General features: G+C 48.1%; 1 protein-coding gene across 2 annotated transcripts in view; it reads right to left on the bottom strand.

Moving 5' to 3' along the window:
- Positions 1 to 321: 321 nt before the first annotated feature.
- pomt1 (protein-O-mannosyltransferase 1) overlaps positions 322 to 19222 on the bottom strand; it is a 105509-nt gene continuing 86608 nt past the window's right edge. For both annotated transcript variants that reach the window (XM_056283000.1, XM_056283007.1), the window contains 2 exons: positions 9776 to 9953; positions 322 to 626 (listed from right to left, as the gene is read on the bottom strand). In XM_056283000.1, coding sequence (XP_056138975.1) covers positions 452 to 626; positions 9776 to 9953 — 353 coding nt within the window. In that variant the 3' untranslated portion in view covers positions 322 to 451. The remainder of the gene's footprint in view (positions 627 to 9775; positions 9954 to 19222) is intronic.

Here is a 19222-nt window from a genome sequence, read left to right as displayed (position 1 = left end):
TTTTACAATCTAGTTACAGTGCCAAGTGTTGATATTAGCATTAGAAACGACACTTGATGTCGAAAAGGAATTTCTGGTATCAATTAGCATTTAAACTGGATAACGTTTAATCATAGCACGTCTTTATTTAGCGCTAAAAACAGACTAGTGAGAAAGGAATGTGATATAAAAACACATGGTTGGATGCAGCGTGTGGTTGGATGCAGGGTGTGGTTGGATGCAGTGTGTGGTTGGATGAAGGGTGTAGTTGGATGCAGGGTGTGGTTGGATGCAGGGTGTGGTTGGATGAAACAGAAGAGTAAACAGGTGTTGTAGCTTAAATCAAGTTTTATTGTCCAAGAAAGTTCAGCAGTTTGTTGAGATGGAGATCTCCTCCACCTCCTCCTCCTCCCTTCTACAGTGTTGTGTTGACAGGAGCTGTGTGTGTGTGTGTGTGTGTGGGGGGGGGGGGTCATCGTCGTCTGTACAGAATGTCCCAGGAGGTTTTCCACTTCAGGTCTTTCAGCTGATTGGCTGACAGCTCCGGGCTTCCGTAGGTCAAAGGGCAGAATGTGCTGTAAGACAGGTAGACAGAACACAGCCCCGCCAACACACACACACACAGGGCTGTGCGCTGGGAGGGGCAGCTGGGAGAGAGAGGGGGAGGGAGGGAGAGAGGGAGGGGGAGGGAGAGGGAGGGAGAGGGAGGGAGGAGGAGGGAGAGAGGGAGAGACAGGGAGAGAGAGAGGGAGGGAGAGGGAGAGGGAGAGGGAGGGAGGGAGGGATATTTTTAAAAAGTAACTTTTATTTTAAAGAACTACAATCATATTCAAACCACAAGCAAATAAATATTTAACATAAAAGTAAAGCACATCAACTCTACTGAGCACAACCCAACCCCAGACAACACAACACACAGCACACAACACATCCCCATGAGCCCAGACAACACAACACACAACACAACACATCCCCATGAGCCCAGATAACACAACACATCCCCATGAGCCCAGACAACACAACACATCTCCATGAGCCCAGACAACACAACACATCTCCATGAGCCCAGACAACACATCCCCATGAGCGCAGATAACACAACACATCTCCATGAGCCCAGACAACACAACACATCTCCATGAGCCCAGACAACACAACACATCCCCATGAGCCCAGATAACACAACACATCCCCATGAGCCCAGACAACACAACACATCTCCATGAGCCCAGACAACACAACACATCTCTATGAGCCCAGATAACACAACACATCCTCATGAGCCCAGATAACACAACACATCCCCATGAGCCCAGATAACACAACACATCTCCATGAGCCCAGACAACACAACACATCTCCATGAGCCCAGACAACACAACACATCCCCATGAGCCCAGATAACACAACACAACCCCATGAGCCCAGACAACACAACATGTCCCCATGAGCCCAGACAACACAACATGTCCCCATGAGCCCAGATAACACAACACATCCCCATGAGCCCAGACAACACAACACGTCCCCATGAGCCCAGATAACACAACACATCCCCATGAGCCCAGACAACACAACACATCTCCATGAGCCCAGAAAACACAACACGTCCCCATGAGCCCAGACAACACGGAGCTGCTGGGTATCTTCCATCTCCCTGTAAGAACTGAAGTCGGTCATCATCCTGGCCTTCACCATCGTAGTAAACAGCAGCTTTGCAGCCTTCACCATCCTGGTAAACAGCAGCTTTGCAGCCTTCACCATCCTAGTAAACAGCAGCTTTGCGGCCTTCACCATCCTAGTAAACAGCAGCTTTGCAGCCTTCACCATGCTAGTAAACAGCAGCTTTGCAGCCTTCACCCTGCTAGTAAACAGCAGCTTTGCAGCCTTCACCCTGCTAGTAAACAGTAGCTTTGCGGCCTTCACCATGCTAGTAAACAGTAGCTTTGCGGTCTTCACCATGCTAATAAACAGCAGCTTTGCAGCCTTCACCCTGCTAGTAAACAGCAGCTTTGCAGCCTTCACCCTGCTAGTAAACAGTAGCTTTGCGGCCTTCACCATGCTAGTAAACAGTAGCTTTGCGGCCTTCACCATGCTAGTAAACAGTAGCTTTGCAGCCTTCACCATGCTAGTAAACAGCAGCTTTGCAGCCTTCACCATCCTAGTAAACAGCAGCTTTGCAGCCTTCACCATGCTTGTAAACAGCAGCTTTGCAGCCTTCACCATGCTAGTAAACAGCAGCTTTGCAGCCTTCACCATGCTAGTAAACAGCAGCTTTGCAGCCTTCACCATGCTAGTAAACAGTAGCTTTGTGGCCTTCACCATGCTAGTAAACAGCAGCTTTGCAGCCTTCGCCATGCTAGTAAACAGCAGCTTTGCAGCCTTCACCATGCTAGTAAACAGCAGCTTTACATCAGTGTCCACTGAGTTGTCCATCTCCTCTCCCTGCTGACATATAGAGACATTTCTGCTTGTCCCAGGATGAAATTCATCAGTTGACATTTTTCTTTCACACTTTGTTTCTACTCAAACCCCAGAATGAACATGTGCTGGGAGAAAACCTCCCTACCTTACTGAATAACCTCTCCAACAACATTAACAGTGGTGCCAGGCGCACACACTCCAGCCAACAGAGCAGAACAGTAAAGACATTTATCACCCACACCTTGACCAATGAGGGGAAGAAGAGCATTACCTGCTACTGCCCCCTGTACGAGTCTCCACTGTAGGTCAGCAACCTTCTTTGTTAATGGTGGTTTATATATAAACCGCTCCCAGCAGGTCTGACATCATCTCGACTTTGCCAAGGTGTGTCAACACGATTGTGTAGTTCACCCTCGTTTAGACATTTAACCATCGTCCATACAGTAATTTGCCTTTTGCCTCTTCTAAATATAGGAAAGTTCTTCTTCTCTCATCTAAAACAGAACCTGAACAGTCATCAAGACTGGGCCGAATACTTAAACAAGGAAAATGATCATCTGTATGAGGCGCGATCAAACCATCGCTGTATTCATTCAACAGGATGAATTCATGTTCCGTCAGACAGCGTCTCCAGTGGTCAAGCAGCTTGCTGATGATCCTCACAGAACCCACTCCCAGACCAGCCGCAGGAGCAGCTGCACTGTCCAAGTCAGGTCCAGCAGTGTTCACCACCGATTCAAGGGTTAGAAAATCTGCTCTGCAAAACACTGCCGTGACTGCCGATCCTGCCCAGCAGGGGGTGTCCAGATGTCCTCCATGCATCACAGGTTCCCTCAACAACCAGTACAGGGAGTCCCTTTGCATTGTCCTGTCTTTCACCACCGTCTTCCACACTGTGAAGACTCCGCGGTAGAAAGGTGGCTGGTTTGGAACTGCAGAGTCTTTAAATCCATGAGGAATAGTGAGTCGTGCAGTCCCAGACCACCAAACTTCTGCAAAACTGTGCGTGCCAGTGGTCGCCACACCAAGTATTTCAGGCCATAAAGCAGTCTCTGGATAAATTGAAGGCAAAACGCTGCACCTCTACTGGCCAAATGTGCAAGACCTTGTCCTCCTTCCTCCTTTGGGAGAAAAAAGACAGCCTGGGGAATCCAATGTAGTTTATCTGCCCCCCCCCCCCAAAAAAATCCACTAGAACAGCTTGAATTCTTGAAAGTAAATTTGGAGGGGGGGTCAACACAAACTAATTTGTGCCATAATGAGGAGGATACTAGATTGTTGATTACAAGTGTCCTCCCTCTGTAAGACATGCTCGGAAGGAGCCACTTCCATTTTTTTAAGCCGGCCTTCTATTTTGTTTAAAACATTCTCCCAGTTCTTTTCTAACACAGATTCTTCACCCCAAAAAACTCCCAAGTACTTTATCCCTCCTTTTTTGCAAGTCAGCCCTCCCGGTAGAACTAAATTGTCTAGTGGCCTTTCCCCAACCATCACAGCTTCCCTTTTTCCCCAGTTTACCTTAGCAGATGAAAAACTATTGACAAGATCTACAGTCCCCTCCAAGGTATCGATATCTCTCTGTTTGTTAATCATTACCATAACATCATCTGCATATGCTAAGACCTTTACAGCTGTGGTACAACCTGGGAAAAAAACACCTGAGAGTTATTTTCTGAGTTTGTGAAGAAAAGGCTCGATGGAAAGGGAGTACAGCATTCCAGAAAGTCTGAATCCTTGACATACTCCCCTCTGTACAATAAAAGGTGCAGCCAAACCACCATTAATGTTTAGTATACTCATAATGACACGGTACAGTACCTGGATCTTGGCTATGAAACCTGGGCTGAACCCAAAAGCATTTAGCATCTGCCACAGGTACTTGTGTTCAACCCGGTCAAAAGCCTTTTCCTGGTCTATGGAAATGAGACCAGTATCTACACCCAAGGATCCAGAGAGTTCCAAAACATGCCCAATTAGGGTGATATTGTCACTTATTAACCTGCCGGGCACACAGTAAGTCTGGTCAACATGAATGACCTTACTCATCACCTCTCTAAGTCTTGAGGCTAAAGCTTTAGAGAGGATTTTATAGCCCCCACACAGCAGAGATACACGTCTCCAGTTCTTCAAGTCTTGTAGATCTCCCTTTTTTGGCAGCAAAGTGATAACTGCCCTTCTACAGCTCAGCGGTAGTTGTCCTTTGCACAAACTGTCCTGAAGCACCTCCAGCAAATCTTTGCCGATCACAGACCAAAAGGACTTGTAAAATTCAATGGGCAGTCCATCAATGCCAGGTGCTTTACCATTGCCCAGGCTCATGAGAGCAGTATACAGTTCATTCAGAGACAGTTCTGCATCCACCGTCCCCCTGAGGTAGCCCAGCATAAAAAGAACTGGCCAACTCTGCAGCCTCCACAAATTCACTTTTAAACAGATCATCGTAGAAGGAGGTGGCATATCTGCGGATCTCAGGGGTTCCCATTATCGTGGTTCCATTGTCAGAGCATAACGAATGAATGATCTTCCTCTGACCATTCCTTCGCTCCACACCAACAAAAAAACTGTGATGGGGCATCCATTTGAGACACATTCATGAAACGTGAACGGACCAGAGCTCCCTGTGCAGTAGTGCCCAACAGGTTGGCTAAGGCAGCCTTTTTAGCTTTAATGGCTTCAATATGCCCTTGATTTCCTGTAGAATCCACTAAACTCTGTAATTCTACTACTTCAATCTCCAGTTCTTTAAGAGATCTGGTAATGTGCTTAGTGACATTGTGAGTATACTGCTGACATAATGGTCTTATTTTGCTCTTTCCTATATCCCACCATTGCTGTACTGAAGAGAAAGTGGTTTTGCTTTTCCATGTAAAGCCCAAAGAAACTCAAAAGCCTCTCTGAAAGATCTATCATGTGGAAGACCAGTATTAAAATGCCAATATGCACTCTGTACCTTAACATTCTGAATAAAAAAAAGAGCACTGAACAAGACAATGGTCAGAAGAACCAACAGGAGTTATTTGACTTGATTTAAAGATACCAAAATTATGTTTGAAACAATAAAAACGATCAAGTCTGGCCAGAGATAACAAATAGTCCTTGGAGTGACTCCAGGTGTAACCGCCTGTCACTCCTGTTAAAACCTCTCCAAACATCTTTTAGGCCATGGGTTTCAATCAACCGCTTAAGTTTGGCAGATGAAGCGGGATGAGGCTCTAGATGGTTCCTGTCTAGTTTGGCATTTTCCGTACAATTGAAATCTCCTCCCAGAAACAAAAATAAATCGGTACAATTGTGAATTACATTGCATAAGATGTTCAGCAGTCTCATTCTCTCAATGCTCGAACTGGGGCATAAACATTCACAAAAATTAATTTTGCACCTTCATATTGTACTGTGACTTTTAGAATATGACCAGACACTATTTCTTCCATCTCAGAAGAAGAGGGACTAAAACTCTCTGAGAAAAGCACACCAACACCACCACTATTAGTTAATTTGTGGCTTAGGATGACCTCCCCAGGCCGCTCCTTCCTCCAGTCACTTCCAGTCACGGCGTCACTGTGAGTTTCTTGTATAAAGACCACATCCAACCTTTTCATTTCTACCAAACTGAAAAGAAAACTGAAAAGCTCTTTTCACATCACTCCTTGCTCCATTTATATTTAAAGACCCTATCTTCAAATCAGCCATGAAAAGGAAAGAAGCTGTCTCTGCAACAAGAAAAACACATACAGACAATATGTGGAGAACAAATTTTGTCTTAATCATCAACGATTAATTGTTCCTTGACTTTTGTCGTAATTTTCTTGAGCCGGTAAACCTCTTGGTCACTGAAAGCCCCCTCTTGCTTCCTCAGCCATGCCACAGACCTGACAAAAGATCTCAAATCGGGGAATAACTGTTTGGTTTTAACCGCCCTTTGCCCTTTAGTTTCAGTTAAAAATTTCCTAATTTTCTCAAGGGGATAAAAAATGGTTTCATCCTCTTGTGATGATGTCCACTCACTTTCCTCATCCGATGAATCATCCAACACTATCTTAGCCTCGGCACCACCCTGCTCTTTGTCAGACATTTTCCTTTTACTACGTTTAGCTGTTAGACCATTCTCCTCCGTAGACATGTTTTCATCTATCAGTTCATCACTGACCACACTTTCCACACTGTCCACAGCTTCTTTATCTTTGTCACATGTCTTTTCCTCCGTCAGCTTGGGTTTTTCTGATTTCTCTCTGGTCTGGGCATTATCGGCTTCATTTCCACTCTTAGCTTGGTCCTGTTTCTCAGTCTGCTCCCTGTCCTGCATGTCTGCCTTGGTCTCCTCTACTTTCTCTGCAGACTGCTGTGCACCAGGCGAGTCAGACTCGGCTTCAGGCTGCTGTGCTTCGGGCGGGTTCGAGCTGGTCTGCTCTCCGGCCTCAGGGCAAGACCGAACCAAATGTCCTTCTGCACCACAACCGAAGCATTTCATCGTCTCAGAGGTGGCAAACACATTATAACTAAAACCGTCCACTTTGAACGTGAAAGTCAGGTCACGTGTGCTGTCCTTGACGATCATGAAGACCTGTCTTCTGTGACACACGTGTCTTAGTTTTGGCGACTTAGACCCCAGCAGAACTAATTTAATGGGGGACACCAGCTGCCGAAACATGACAGCTCCATGGCCAACACTTCATTTTTGATAAACGGAGGTGCATTTGAAATATTTACCTTTTTAGCCAGGTTCACCAGCGGGAGAACAGGGGCGAAAGAGTCGCGAATCACGACGCCATTTTCCACCACCTCTTCACCTTTGGCAACGCCATCTAGGAAAATGACAATAGCTTTGTTCATTCGTGAAGCAGACTTCACACTTTCAAAACCGACAACCTCTCCGACAGCATAGCTGGCCTCCTCCACTGAACAGCCGACACTCGCTAATACTTTAACTGCATGTTGGCGTGTCAGCTTCTTCAGCTCCGCACTACTACTGACAATGGGCATAGTGCCCGGCTGCCAACCGCACTACCAAACAACACCCAAAAAAATTAACCACCACCATCTGACAACAAACTAACCTAATGACGAAAATAAACACAGAAAAGAAAGAGAAAGCATAGAGTTTTTGCTCACACCAAAGCAAAAAAACTCAGTCCGTTCACTCACTCGCAGTTCCACTCACTTCTGCTTGAGAGAGAGAGAGAGAGAGAGAGAGAGAGAGAGAGAGAGAGAGAGAGAGAGAGAGAGAGAGAGAGAGAGAGGGAGAGGGAGAGAGGGAGGGAGAGAGAGAGAAAGGGAGAGAGAGAGGGAGAGGGAGAGAGGGAGGGAGAGAGAGAGAGAGGGAGAGAGAGAGGGAGAGGGAGAGAGGGAGGGAGAGAGAGAGGGAGAGACAGAGGGAGAGAGGTAGTGAGAAAGAGGGAGAGAGGCAGGGAGAAAGAGGGAGAGAGGGAGGGAGGGAGAGAGAGAGAGAGAGAGAGAGAGGGAGAGAGAGGGAGGGAGAGGGAGGGAGAGAAAACAGACGGCACATGTTTGTCAGCGCCAGTGAAAAGGACCGCCTGACCCCAGATTCACCTCAACACAAAGCTCCACACAAGTCTCGAGTTCATTTACAAGGGACCACAAACGTTTTAGAGGGTCTGTCAACAATTACAAATAATCATCATCATCATCATCGGCGGTCACTCAGATTGGAATATGACCGTCCCCCCTTTGGGTCCCTCTGGGTCCTCAGGTGGGTATAGAGGCTGATCCTGGAACCAAATAATGGGAGGACGCCTGTGCGTGGCAGCTTTTTACGGGGAGAGGCTGATGCATCTGCAGCACCACACGGTCCTTGGCAGGGGGAGCCAGAGTCCAGTGGCATGGAGAACTAAGATGATGGGGACCACCCTCTGTTGCAGCCTTCACCCACCTGCACTACCGCTGTGACCTGGAGACATCTTCCACCAGTTCCACCGTTCAGGTCTTTGTTGGATCGCACTTTATCTGGAACCTCCCCCTTGACCTGTCCACCTGGGGCAACCCTACCAGGTGCCCAGCTCTGGGCAGCATAGCTCTTGGGATCATGTGGCAAGCTTCTCCACCACGACAAGCTTCTCCCCCATGACAAGCCTCTCCACCATGACAAGCTTCTCCACCATGACAAGCCTCTCCACCACGACAAGCCTCTCCACCACGACAAGCTTCTCCATCATGACAAGCCTCTCCACCATGACAAGCCTCTCCACCATGACAAGCCTCTCCACCACGACAAGCCTCTCCACCACGACAAGCTTCTCCACCACGACAAGCTTCTCCACCATGACAAGCTTCTCCACCATGACAAGCCTCTCCACCATGACAAGCCTCTCCATCATGACAAGCCTCTCCACCATGACAAGCCTCTCCACCACGACAAGCTTCTCCACCATGACAAGCCTCTCCACCATGACAAGCTTCTCCACCATGACAAGCCTCTCCACCATGACAAGCTTCTCCACCATGACAAGCCTCTCCACCACGACAAGCTTCTCCACCACGACAAGCTTCTCCATCACGACAAGCTTCTCCATCATGACAAGCCTCTCCACCACGACAAGCTTCTCCACCATGACAAGCCTCTCAAACATGACAAGCCTCTCCACCACGACAAGCTTCTCCACCACGACAAGCTTCTCCCTCATGACAAGCCTCTCCACGACGACAAGCTTCTCCACCATGACAAGCCTCTCCACCACGACAAGCTTCTCCACCACGACAAGCCTCTCCACCACGACAAGCTTCTCCCCCATGACAAGCCTCTCCACCATGACAAGCTTCTCCACCATGACAAGCCTCTCCACCATGACAAGCTTCTCCACCATGACAAGCCTCTCAAACACGACAAGCCTCTCCACCATGACAAGCCTCTCCACCACGACAAGCTTCTCCACCATGACAAGCCTCTCCACCACGACAAGCTTCTCCCCCATGACAAGCCTCTCCACCACGACAAGCTTCTCCACCATGACAAGCCTCTCCACCACGACAAGCTTCTCCACCACGACAAGCCTCTCCACCACGACAAGCTTCTCCCCCATGACAAGCCTCTCCACCACGACAAGCTTCTCCACCACGACAAGCCTCTCCACCATGACAAGCTTCTCCATCACGACAAGCCTCTCCACCACGACAAGTTTCTCCACCATGACAAGCTTCCCCACCATGACAAGCTTCCCCACCATGACAAGCCTCTCCACCATGACAAGCTTCCCCACCATGACAAGCCTCTCCACCATGACAAGCTTCTCCACCACGACAAGCTTCTCTACCACGACAAGCTTCTCCACCATGACAAGCCTCTCCACTACAGCAAGGTGGTGGTCCAGGAGAAGTAAAACTCCTATCTTAACAGGTTTGTATGTAGTTGTGTGTTTACCTGAGCAGGTGAGTGTGGACATGTTCCAGCAGGGCGGCTGGGACGAGCAGCAGGAAGCTGAGGGCAGGAAGGAAGTGGTAGAGGAACAACGTCTTCTCCATCAGGAAAAATGGCAACAAGTTGACAGCCCACCCCCCGACACAAATCAGCCATACCTGCTGGAACTGACCCCAGACAGCTAGACCACACACACACACACACACACACACACACACACACACACACACACACACACACACACACACACACACAAACACACACACACACACACACATAGTCCCAGACAGAGTTATAGATATGGTGCATAGTGTTTCCATCTTCATCACAGCAGCCAGATGAGGAAGAAGAAGGCAGGTAGTGTTGAGTGTGAAGAAGAAGTAAAGGTGTTGTGTCTAACCAGCAGATGTGACAGAACAAGCTGGTAGAAGACCTTAACGAACACATAGTACTACATGAATAAGTACAACTCAGCTTCTACCAACACATAGTACTACATGAATAAGTACAACTCAGCTTCTACCAACACATAGTACTATATCAATAAGTACAACTCAGGTTCTACCAACACATAGTACTACATTAATAAGTACAACTTGGGTTCTACCAGGTTCTCTGGTTTGTTTTTGACACAACAGCCCTGCTGACTCTCATTCATTTGGAATGAAGCTCATCCCAAACTCACCTCACCACCACCTACATAGACACACACCGGTACAATAACACCAGCAGATCCACCTCACCACCACCTACATAGACACACACTGGTACAGTAACACCAGCAGATCCACCTCACCACCACCTACATAGACACACACTAGTACAGTAACACCAACAGATCCACCTCACCACCACCTACATAGACACACACTGGTACAATAACACCAGCAGATCCACCTCACCACCACCTACATAGACACACACTGGTACAGTAACACCAGCAGATCCACCTCACCACCACCTACATAGACACACACTGGTACAGTAACACCAGCAGATCCACCTCACCACCACCTACATAGACACACACTGGTACAGTAACACCAGCAGATCCACCTCACCACCACCTACATAGACACACACTGGTACAGTAACACCAGCAGATCCACCTCACCAACACCTACACAGACACACACTGGTAGAGTAACACCAGCAGATCCACCTCACCACCACCTACATAGACACACACTAGTACAGTAACACCAGCAGATCCACCTCACCACCAACTAGCTTAATGTACTGTCATTAAAAACACTGTGCAGGCACGAGTGAGAACTAAATGAGGGCTGTGGCTTCACCAGACCAGCAAGAAAGACACGGACAAACACAAACACAGAGTAAGATACACACATGAAGACCAAAAGCTAAAGATAAAGTAAAACAAGAGCAGGAGGATAAACATATCCACAGACATTCAGTGGGTAGCCAGGTTCAGGTGGGCAACAGCTTGTGGAAAGAAGCTGTTTTTGAGCCTGGTAGTGCGGGCTCTGAGGCTCCTGTAGCGCCTCGCAGAGCACAGGGGGGAGAACAGTCCATGGTTGGGGTGGGTGGGATCTCTGCTGATGCTCAGACCCCTTCGAAGGCAGCGTTTGTGATAAATGTCTTTTATAGCTGGGAGCTGGGTACCGGTGATATGCTGGGCCGCCTTGACGACCCGCTGCAGAGCTTTCTGGTCTATTGAGGTGCAGCTGCCGTACCACACTGAGCTGAAGAGACCACGTGTGATATTATATTACCATATTATATTATGATGTTATTTTACAATATTATATTATGATATTATATTACTACAGTGCATCCGGGAAGTATTCACACCCCTTCACTTTCCCCACATTTTGTTATGTTACAGCCTTATTCCAAAATGGATTAAATTCCTTTTTGTTCTCATCAATCTACACACAATACCCCATAATGACAAAGTGAAAAATGTTTTGTAGAAAGGTTTGCAAATTTATTAAAAATAAAAAACTGAAATATTGCATGTACATAAGTATTCACAGCCTTTACTCAGTACTTGGTTGAGGCACCCTTGGCAGCGATTACAGCCTCAAGTCTTCTTGGGTATGAAGCTACGTGCTTGGCACACCTATATTTGGGGTATTTCTCCCATTCTTCTCTGCAGATCCTCTCGAGCTCTGTAAGGTTAGATGGGGAGCGTCGCTACACAGCTATTTTCAGGTCTTTCCAGAGATGTTCAATGGGGTTCAAGTCTGGGCTCTGGCTGGGCCACTCAAGGACATTCACAGACTTGTCCCGAAGCCACTCCTTCATTGTCTTGGATGTGTGCTTAGGGTCGTTGTCGGGTTGAAAGGTAAACCTTCACCCCAGTCTGAGGTCCTGAGCGCTCTGGAGCAGGTTTTCATCAAGGATCTCTCTGTACTTTGCTCCATTCATCTTTCCCTCGATCCTGACTAGTCTCCCAGTTCCTGCCGCTGAAGAACATCCCCACAGCATGATGCTGCCACCACCATGCTTCACTGTAGGGATGGTATTAGCAAGGTGATGAGAGGTGCCTGGTTTCCTCCAGACGTGACGTTTGGCATTCAGGCCAAAGAGTTCAATCTTGATTTCATCAGACCAGAGAATCTTGTTTCTCATGGTCTGAGAGTCCTTTAGGTGCTTTCTGGCAAACTCCAAGCGGGCTGTCATGTGCCTTTTACTTAGCAGAGGCTTCCGTCTGGCCACTCTACCATAAAGGCCTGATTGGTGGAGTGCTGCAGAGATGGTTGTCCTTCTGGAAGGTTCTTCCATCTCCACAGAGGAATGCTGGAGCTCTGTCAGAGTGACCATCGGGTTCTTGGTCACCTCCCTGACCAATGCCCTTCTCCCCCGATTGCTCAGTTTGGCTGGGCGGCCAGCTCTAGGAAGAGTCCTGGTGGATCCAAACTTCTTTCATTTACGATTGATGGAGACCACTGTGCTCTTCGGGACCTTCAAAGCTGTAGACATTTTTTTGTACCTTTCCCCAGATCTGTGCCTCGATACAATCCTGTCTCGGAGGTCCACAGACAATTCCTTTGACTTCATGGCTTGGTTTCTGCTCTGACATGCACTGTCAACAGTGGGACCTTATATAGACAAGTGTGTGCCTTTCCAAATCATGTCCAATCAATTGAATTTACCACAGGTGGACTCCAATCAAGATGCAGAAACATCTCAAGGATGATCAGTGGAAACAGGATGAACCTGAGCTCAATTTTGAGTGTCATAGCAAAGGGTGTGAATACTTATGTACATGCAATATTTCAGTTTTTTATTTTTAATAGATTTGCAAAAATTTCTAAAAAACCTTTTTCACTTTGTCATTATGGGGTATTGTGTGTAGATTGATGAGAAAAAAAGGAATTTAATCCAATTTGGAATAAGGCTGTAACATAACAAAATGGGGTAAGGTGAAGGGGTGTGAATACTTTCCAGATGCACTGTATATTATATTATGATATTATCTTACAATATTATATTATGAAATTATATAACCATATTATATTATCTTACCATATTATATTATGAAATTATCTTACCATATTATATTATGATATTATCTTATAATATTGTATTATGAAATTATATTACTATATTGTATTATGATATTATCTTACAAGTTTATATTATGTTATATTACTACATTGTATTATATTCTTTTACAATATTATATTATGATATTATCTAACAATATTATGATATTATATTACCATATTATATTATATATATTATACTAGAAGAACCCCACTACAATGTAGCGGTTTGGTTATCCACCCATCTAAATCTCCCTCCTCTTCATCCTGCCAGCTAACCGCCTTCCCCCTGCCCCTAAACCCCCCCCCCCCCCCCACTTCAACTCCCTTCCCCCAAATGCTCAGAATCATCTGAAATGCCGAGAAAAGTGGTTTAAGCCATTTTTAGAAAATGCATATTTTGCATAATTATGCATAATATGCATAATTATTTTAATTTTCTGCTATTTTTCTGGTCCTCTCTGGAACAATACCTACCACCTCCAAAAAAAATTAGGATCATAGGTGCATTTTTGCAAAAATGCATATATTTTGCATAATGCCAAAACATTTCGAAGTCCCAGAAAATCTTTTTATATAGGTGAAAAAATCAAAGATGCTCAGAATCATCTGAAATGCCGAGAAACGTGGTTTTTATCAATTTTTAGAAAAATGCATATTTTGCATATTTATGCATAATTATAATTTTCTGGGATTTTTCCCTTACTCTCTGAGACAATACCTACCACCTCCCAAAAGAATTAGGATCATAAATACTTTAGTTTTCGGTCCCGCTATCTACACTAACTAACTAACACACACACACACACACACACACACACACACACACACACTAACACCACACACACACACACATTCCGAAAATATATGAGTAGATTAGATCTTACAATATTTTATGATATTATATTACAATATTGTGGCGTGATGAGGAAAAACACAGCAGATGAAGGCGAGTTTGATGTTTATTCCTCAACTCCAAAACCAAACTACAGCAGGAACAACCCTGCACCAGCGAGCCCGGGAACGTAAACCACGCCCCCAGCTCACAGCCCTGCTGGGTGAGAGGCATAGCCCCTAGTGTCCGCCACACTGCCCCCCCCCCCGAACACCCAGAAGGGACTCCTGGAAAGAAAATTAGTGTCTCACTGGAGGCTTAAGCAGCCTGCCATAACGGCTGCGCCGTCCCTCAGCCGAAACAGTAGGTGAAACACAGTCCAAAGTCGGCTGAGAAGCAGAATGCTGAACCCGTGAAGACACTGCCGGGGTCCTGGAAGGAGGACGACCCCGACGGGGAACCTGGGCCGGAAACACAACTTCGCCTGCCACCCTGTTCACCGGTTTAAGCCTATCAAGCGTGACACTCTCCCTACGCCCACCCATATGCAGCACAAAACCCTTAGGACCCGTCTCAAGAACCCGAAATGGGCCATCGTATGGGGGTTGGAGGGGCGAGCAGTGAGCATCATGCCGTACAAAAACAAAACGAGCCGACATGAGCTCCGCAGGCACGAACGACCGCGGAAAACAGTGGTGAACGGGACCTGGAACCCGAGTGCTGTCGGACAAAAAAGGATAAACGGCCGGACGGGTTCGAGGAGCGGAACTCCCAGGCAAAAATTCTCCTGGGACGCGGAGCGGCTGACCGAGCACCAGCTCAGCGGGCGAAGCGTCGAGGTCCTCCTTAGGAGCCGAACGCAACCCGAGCATAACCCAAGGTAAATGGTCCACCCAGTTACCATCCGAGAGCGCAGCGCTGCCTTGAGCGACCGGTGAAGACGTTCACACAAGCCGTTAGCCTGAGAGTGGTACGCGGTAGTGCCGTGTACCTGCACACCCAAGGATCGCGCAAGTGCCGACCAGAGCTCTGACACGAACTGGGGGTCCCTGTCTGAGGTGATATCTGACAGAGTGCCGAAACGGGCGACCCAGGAGGAAAGAAACGCGCGTGCAACATCCGAGGATGTTGTGGAGGACAGAGGGACAGCCTCTGGCCACCTGGTGGTCCGATCCACCATTGTGAGCAGGTGCGTAAAACCCTGTGAAGAAGGTAGAGGGCCCACCAGGTCCACATGCACGTGGTCGAAACGTCTGGCCGGGATCGGAAACGGTTCGAGGGGTGACTTAGTGTGCTGGTGGACCTTAGCGTGCTGGCACGCTACACATGCAGCCGCCCACCCCTTGACGTCCTTGCGGAGGCCAGGCCAAACGAACTTGGAACCGACCAACTTCACCGACGCCCGAACTCCAGGGTGTGAGAGGGAGTGAATCGAATCGAAAACTCGACGGCGCCAGGCCACTGGAACAACGGGGCGGGGACGGCCGGTGGAGACATCGCAGAGGAGGGCAGGACTGCCTTCCTGCATCACAGCGTCCTCTAGCTTGAGGCCGCTACACGTTGACCTAAGGGCAAGGACGTCCGCTGGGCTGGTTGGCAGCCATAGCGGAGAAATCCACACCGAGGTGCACAGGACACACAAGCACACGCGACAGACAATCAGCAACAGGGTTGGACTTCCCGGCCACATGCTGAATGTCCATTGTGAACTCGGAGATTGCCGCTAGGTGGCGCTGCTGACGAGCAGACCACGGCTCAGTCACCTTGGACATGGCGAAAGTCAGCGGTTTATTATCCACATAAGCCGTGAATGAGCGACCCTCCAGCAGGAAGCGAAAATGCCGGGTTGCAAGGTGCAGTGCCAGCAACTCCCGGTCAAAAACGCTGTACTTGCGCTCGCTATCTCGCAGTTTGCGGCTAAAAAATGCGAGTGGATGCCACGCATTCGCCACACGCTGTTCAACCACAGCCCCCACGGCTATGTCAGACGCGTCGGTTGTTAAAGCTATGGACGCCGTGGGTGTGGGATGGGCGAGGAGGGCAGTGTTAGACGAAAGTCGTCGCAAGGCCACCACGACCCATCCGCCTTGGGCACCATGTGAAGTGGCGAGGCCCACGGGCTGTCGGAACGCCTCACTATACCCAGACGCTCCATGATGGCGAACTCCTCCTTAGCTATAGCCCATTTTACTGTGTGAGGCGCCGCGCGCGCGCAAAAACTGGCGGTCCCAGAGTGGGAATGAAATGTTGTACCCCGTGTTTAGTAACCGCGGTGGAAAAGGCAGGCGTAGTCCTCGATGGAACATCCGCCAGCAAACGCTGAAAAACATCCCCTAATGCTAAAAAGTTAGCGTGTGTTAACGGCCCGGCTCCCCGTCTCGCACGGAACAGTGGCGAAAGACACAGCATCAATTAAACGGCGGTTTGCAACATCAACCAGCAGACCATTAGCACACAGAACATCTGCGCCGATAATAGGAACAGTAATGGCGGCCACTACAAAGTCCCACTCGAAATGGCGCCCGTGGAAACAAACAGTCATCAACCTTGTGCCAAACGTTGCAATGGACGAACCGTTAGCTGCACTCAACTGTGGGCCGCCGCCTTCGGCTGACATGTCTGTGCTAGCTGGAGCGAGTAGGCTCTTTGCGAGCCGGAGTCCACCAGAAACCGTCTTCCTGACATCGAGTCCTTAATGAAGAGCAGCTCACTACGTCCGCCAGCGCCCACAGCTGCTACTGAGCGCTGGTCCTGGAGTTTCAAACGTGCACGGAGGTTACTGGCATGCCTCTGTCATCATTCCCCTCAGATTCACTCAAGGCAACAGTGACAACTGAACGTATCAGCTGCCTTGCATCTTCTAGGGCCACTGATGGTATAAGTTGTGGCATGCACCTGAGGTAGAAGTCCTTCACTCGACTGCCCTTTTTCTGGACACAGTCCCACTGACTGACCAGTTTAATACAGTGTGCAACATCCACTCTAAAAAAAAAAAAGGTGGTGGTTTGGATGGTGCACTTCCTGTGAGCACCGCAAAGCATTAATTAATGTAAGCCTTCAAGCCAGCAAGCAAGGTGAAGGCCTTGACAAGTCCCTCAGAAATCACACACTGCTTCTTTTGGGACAGCAGCAGCTGCTCGCTTCCAGTCAGATAGCCAGTTTGTAAAGGCATCACTGACATGACCTTCAGAGAGCATCTGCACCACTGGAATATGAACTGAAGTTTCGGCTCTTGAGACAGAGCTCCCTGGTATAAAATGTGCCTAGAGGATCCAATAGGTCTTTATTTTTTGACAACTGTGACTGTAGCATCAACACTCAAAGTGGAGCCTGTGTTTTAGATTGTGGTTGGTAAACTACATCTGAGAGGAGGTCCAGTAATGAGAAAACATTTATCAAGGCCAGTGTCATGTATGCTAGCATTGTGTGGCACACTATAATCCCATAGCTGAAGTGAAAGAATGGATCCCTGTCTCCTAGCGCCTCGTTACCTCTCTCCTGTTTGGCTTTTCTTAATGTTATCAGATTTGATAGGTGGCTTGGTTCTGGGTCACCAACATCCATGAGTTTGTGGGCTTCAGCAGCCACCATATGTGCGGCTGTTTTTGACCTTACCTGGGTTAAAATTAAATCTCAGGGTGTAGCACATTTCACCGACCACATGAACTCTGTGGACACCACATCAAGTTCACCAGGGAGGATGTGGAACATGACAGGGTAGCCTTCTTACACTGTGAAACTAGAATTGGTGATGAGGGACATGTGATTGTTGGTGTTTACTGTAAACCAACACATACTGATCAGAACTTAAGGTTTGACTCTCACCATCCACTGGACCACAAACTAGGAGTCATCAGGACGCTGGACCACCAGGCTGACAACGTCCCCACCAACACAGCAGATGGGGAAGGGGAGAAATCCCACATTAAACAGGCCCTGGTTAAGTGTGGTGACCCTAACTGGGGGTTTGTCAAAGCCAGGAAGACGCCCAAACAGTGCACCAGCCAATCGAAGAGAGAAGAAGCACAACAGCTGTCTAAGAGTAAACCAGTGGTGATTCTGTATGTGGTGGGAGTGTCGGAAAAGCTGAGATGCGTATTTTCCAAACACCGTGTCTCAGTTGCTTTCAAACCCCAAAACACGCTGCACCAGAAGGTGGTCCACCCCAAGGATCAGATCCCCCAACACAAACAGAGCAATATAGTGTAGCTGTTAAGTGCCAGAAGGATTGCCGTGACTTGTACACTAGGGAAACTAAACAGATGCTGGCCAAGAGGAAGACACAACACAGGAGAGCTAACACATCAGACCAGGACTCCACAGTTTACACCATCTACACAGTCTGCACCATCTACGCCAGCTACAGGCTAGGACTCCACAGTCCACACCATCTACACAGTCTACACCATCTACAGGCCAGGACTCCACAGTCTACACCATGTACACAGTCTATACCATCTACAGACCAGGACTCCACAGTCTACACCAACTACAGGCCAGTGGCCACTCTTTCAAGGATGAGGATGTGCACATCCTTGATAGGGAGGAACGCTGGTGTGAACAGGGAGTCAAGGAGGCAATCTATGTGGAGAGGGAACGACCATCCCTGAACTGAGGGGGGGGGGGGGTACATCTGTCACCATCTTACAATGGTGTGACTGCAACTATTCCCCAGTCCTCTGTGGATAGTACACATGACCATTGTAACTCTAGTTAGTGGTCACGCCCATATTTGCATATGAAAGTGGTCGTTGGTTTGGGTCGTTATGCCACTGTATTGTTTTATAAGGGCGGTACACCTGCAGTCAGTTTATAAGGGTGGGGGTACCTGCAGTCAGTTTATAAGGGTGGGGACACCTTCAGGCAGTTTATAAGGATGGGGGTACCTGCAGGCAGTTTATAAGGGTGGGGATACCTACAGGCAGTTTATAAGGGTGGGGTACCTGCAATCAGTTTATAAGGGTGGGGGTACCTGCAGGCAGTTTATAAGGGTGGGGGTACCTGCAGTCAGTTTATAAGGGTGGGGTACCTGCAGTCAGATTATAAGGGTGGGGGTACCTGCAGGCAGTTTTTAGGGGTGGGGGTACCTGCAGTCAGTTT

The sequence above is a fragment of the Lampris incognitus genome, chromosome 1 (assembly GCF_029633865.1).
Source record: "Lampris incognitus isolate fLamInc1 chromosome 1, fLamInc1.hap2, whole genome shotgun sequence".
NCBI lineage: Eukaryota > Metazoa > Chordata > Actinopteri > Lampriformes > Lampridae > Lampris > Lampris incognitus.
Note: the sequence above shows the minus strand (reverse complement) of the source record. Positions and strands in the feature narration are given on the sequence as shown.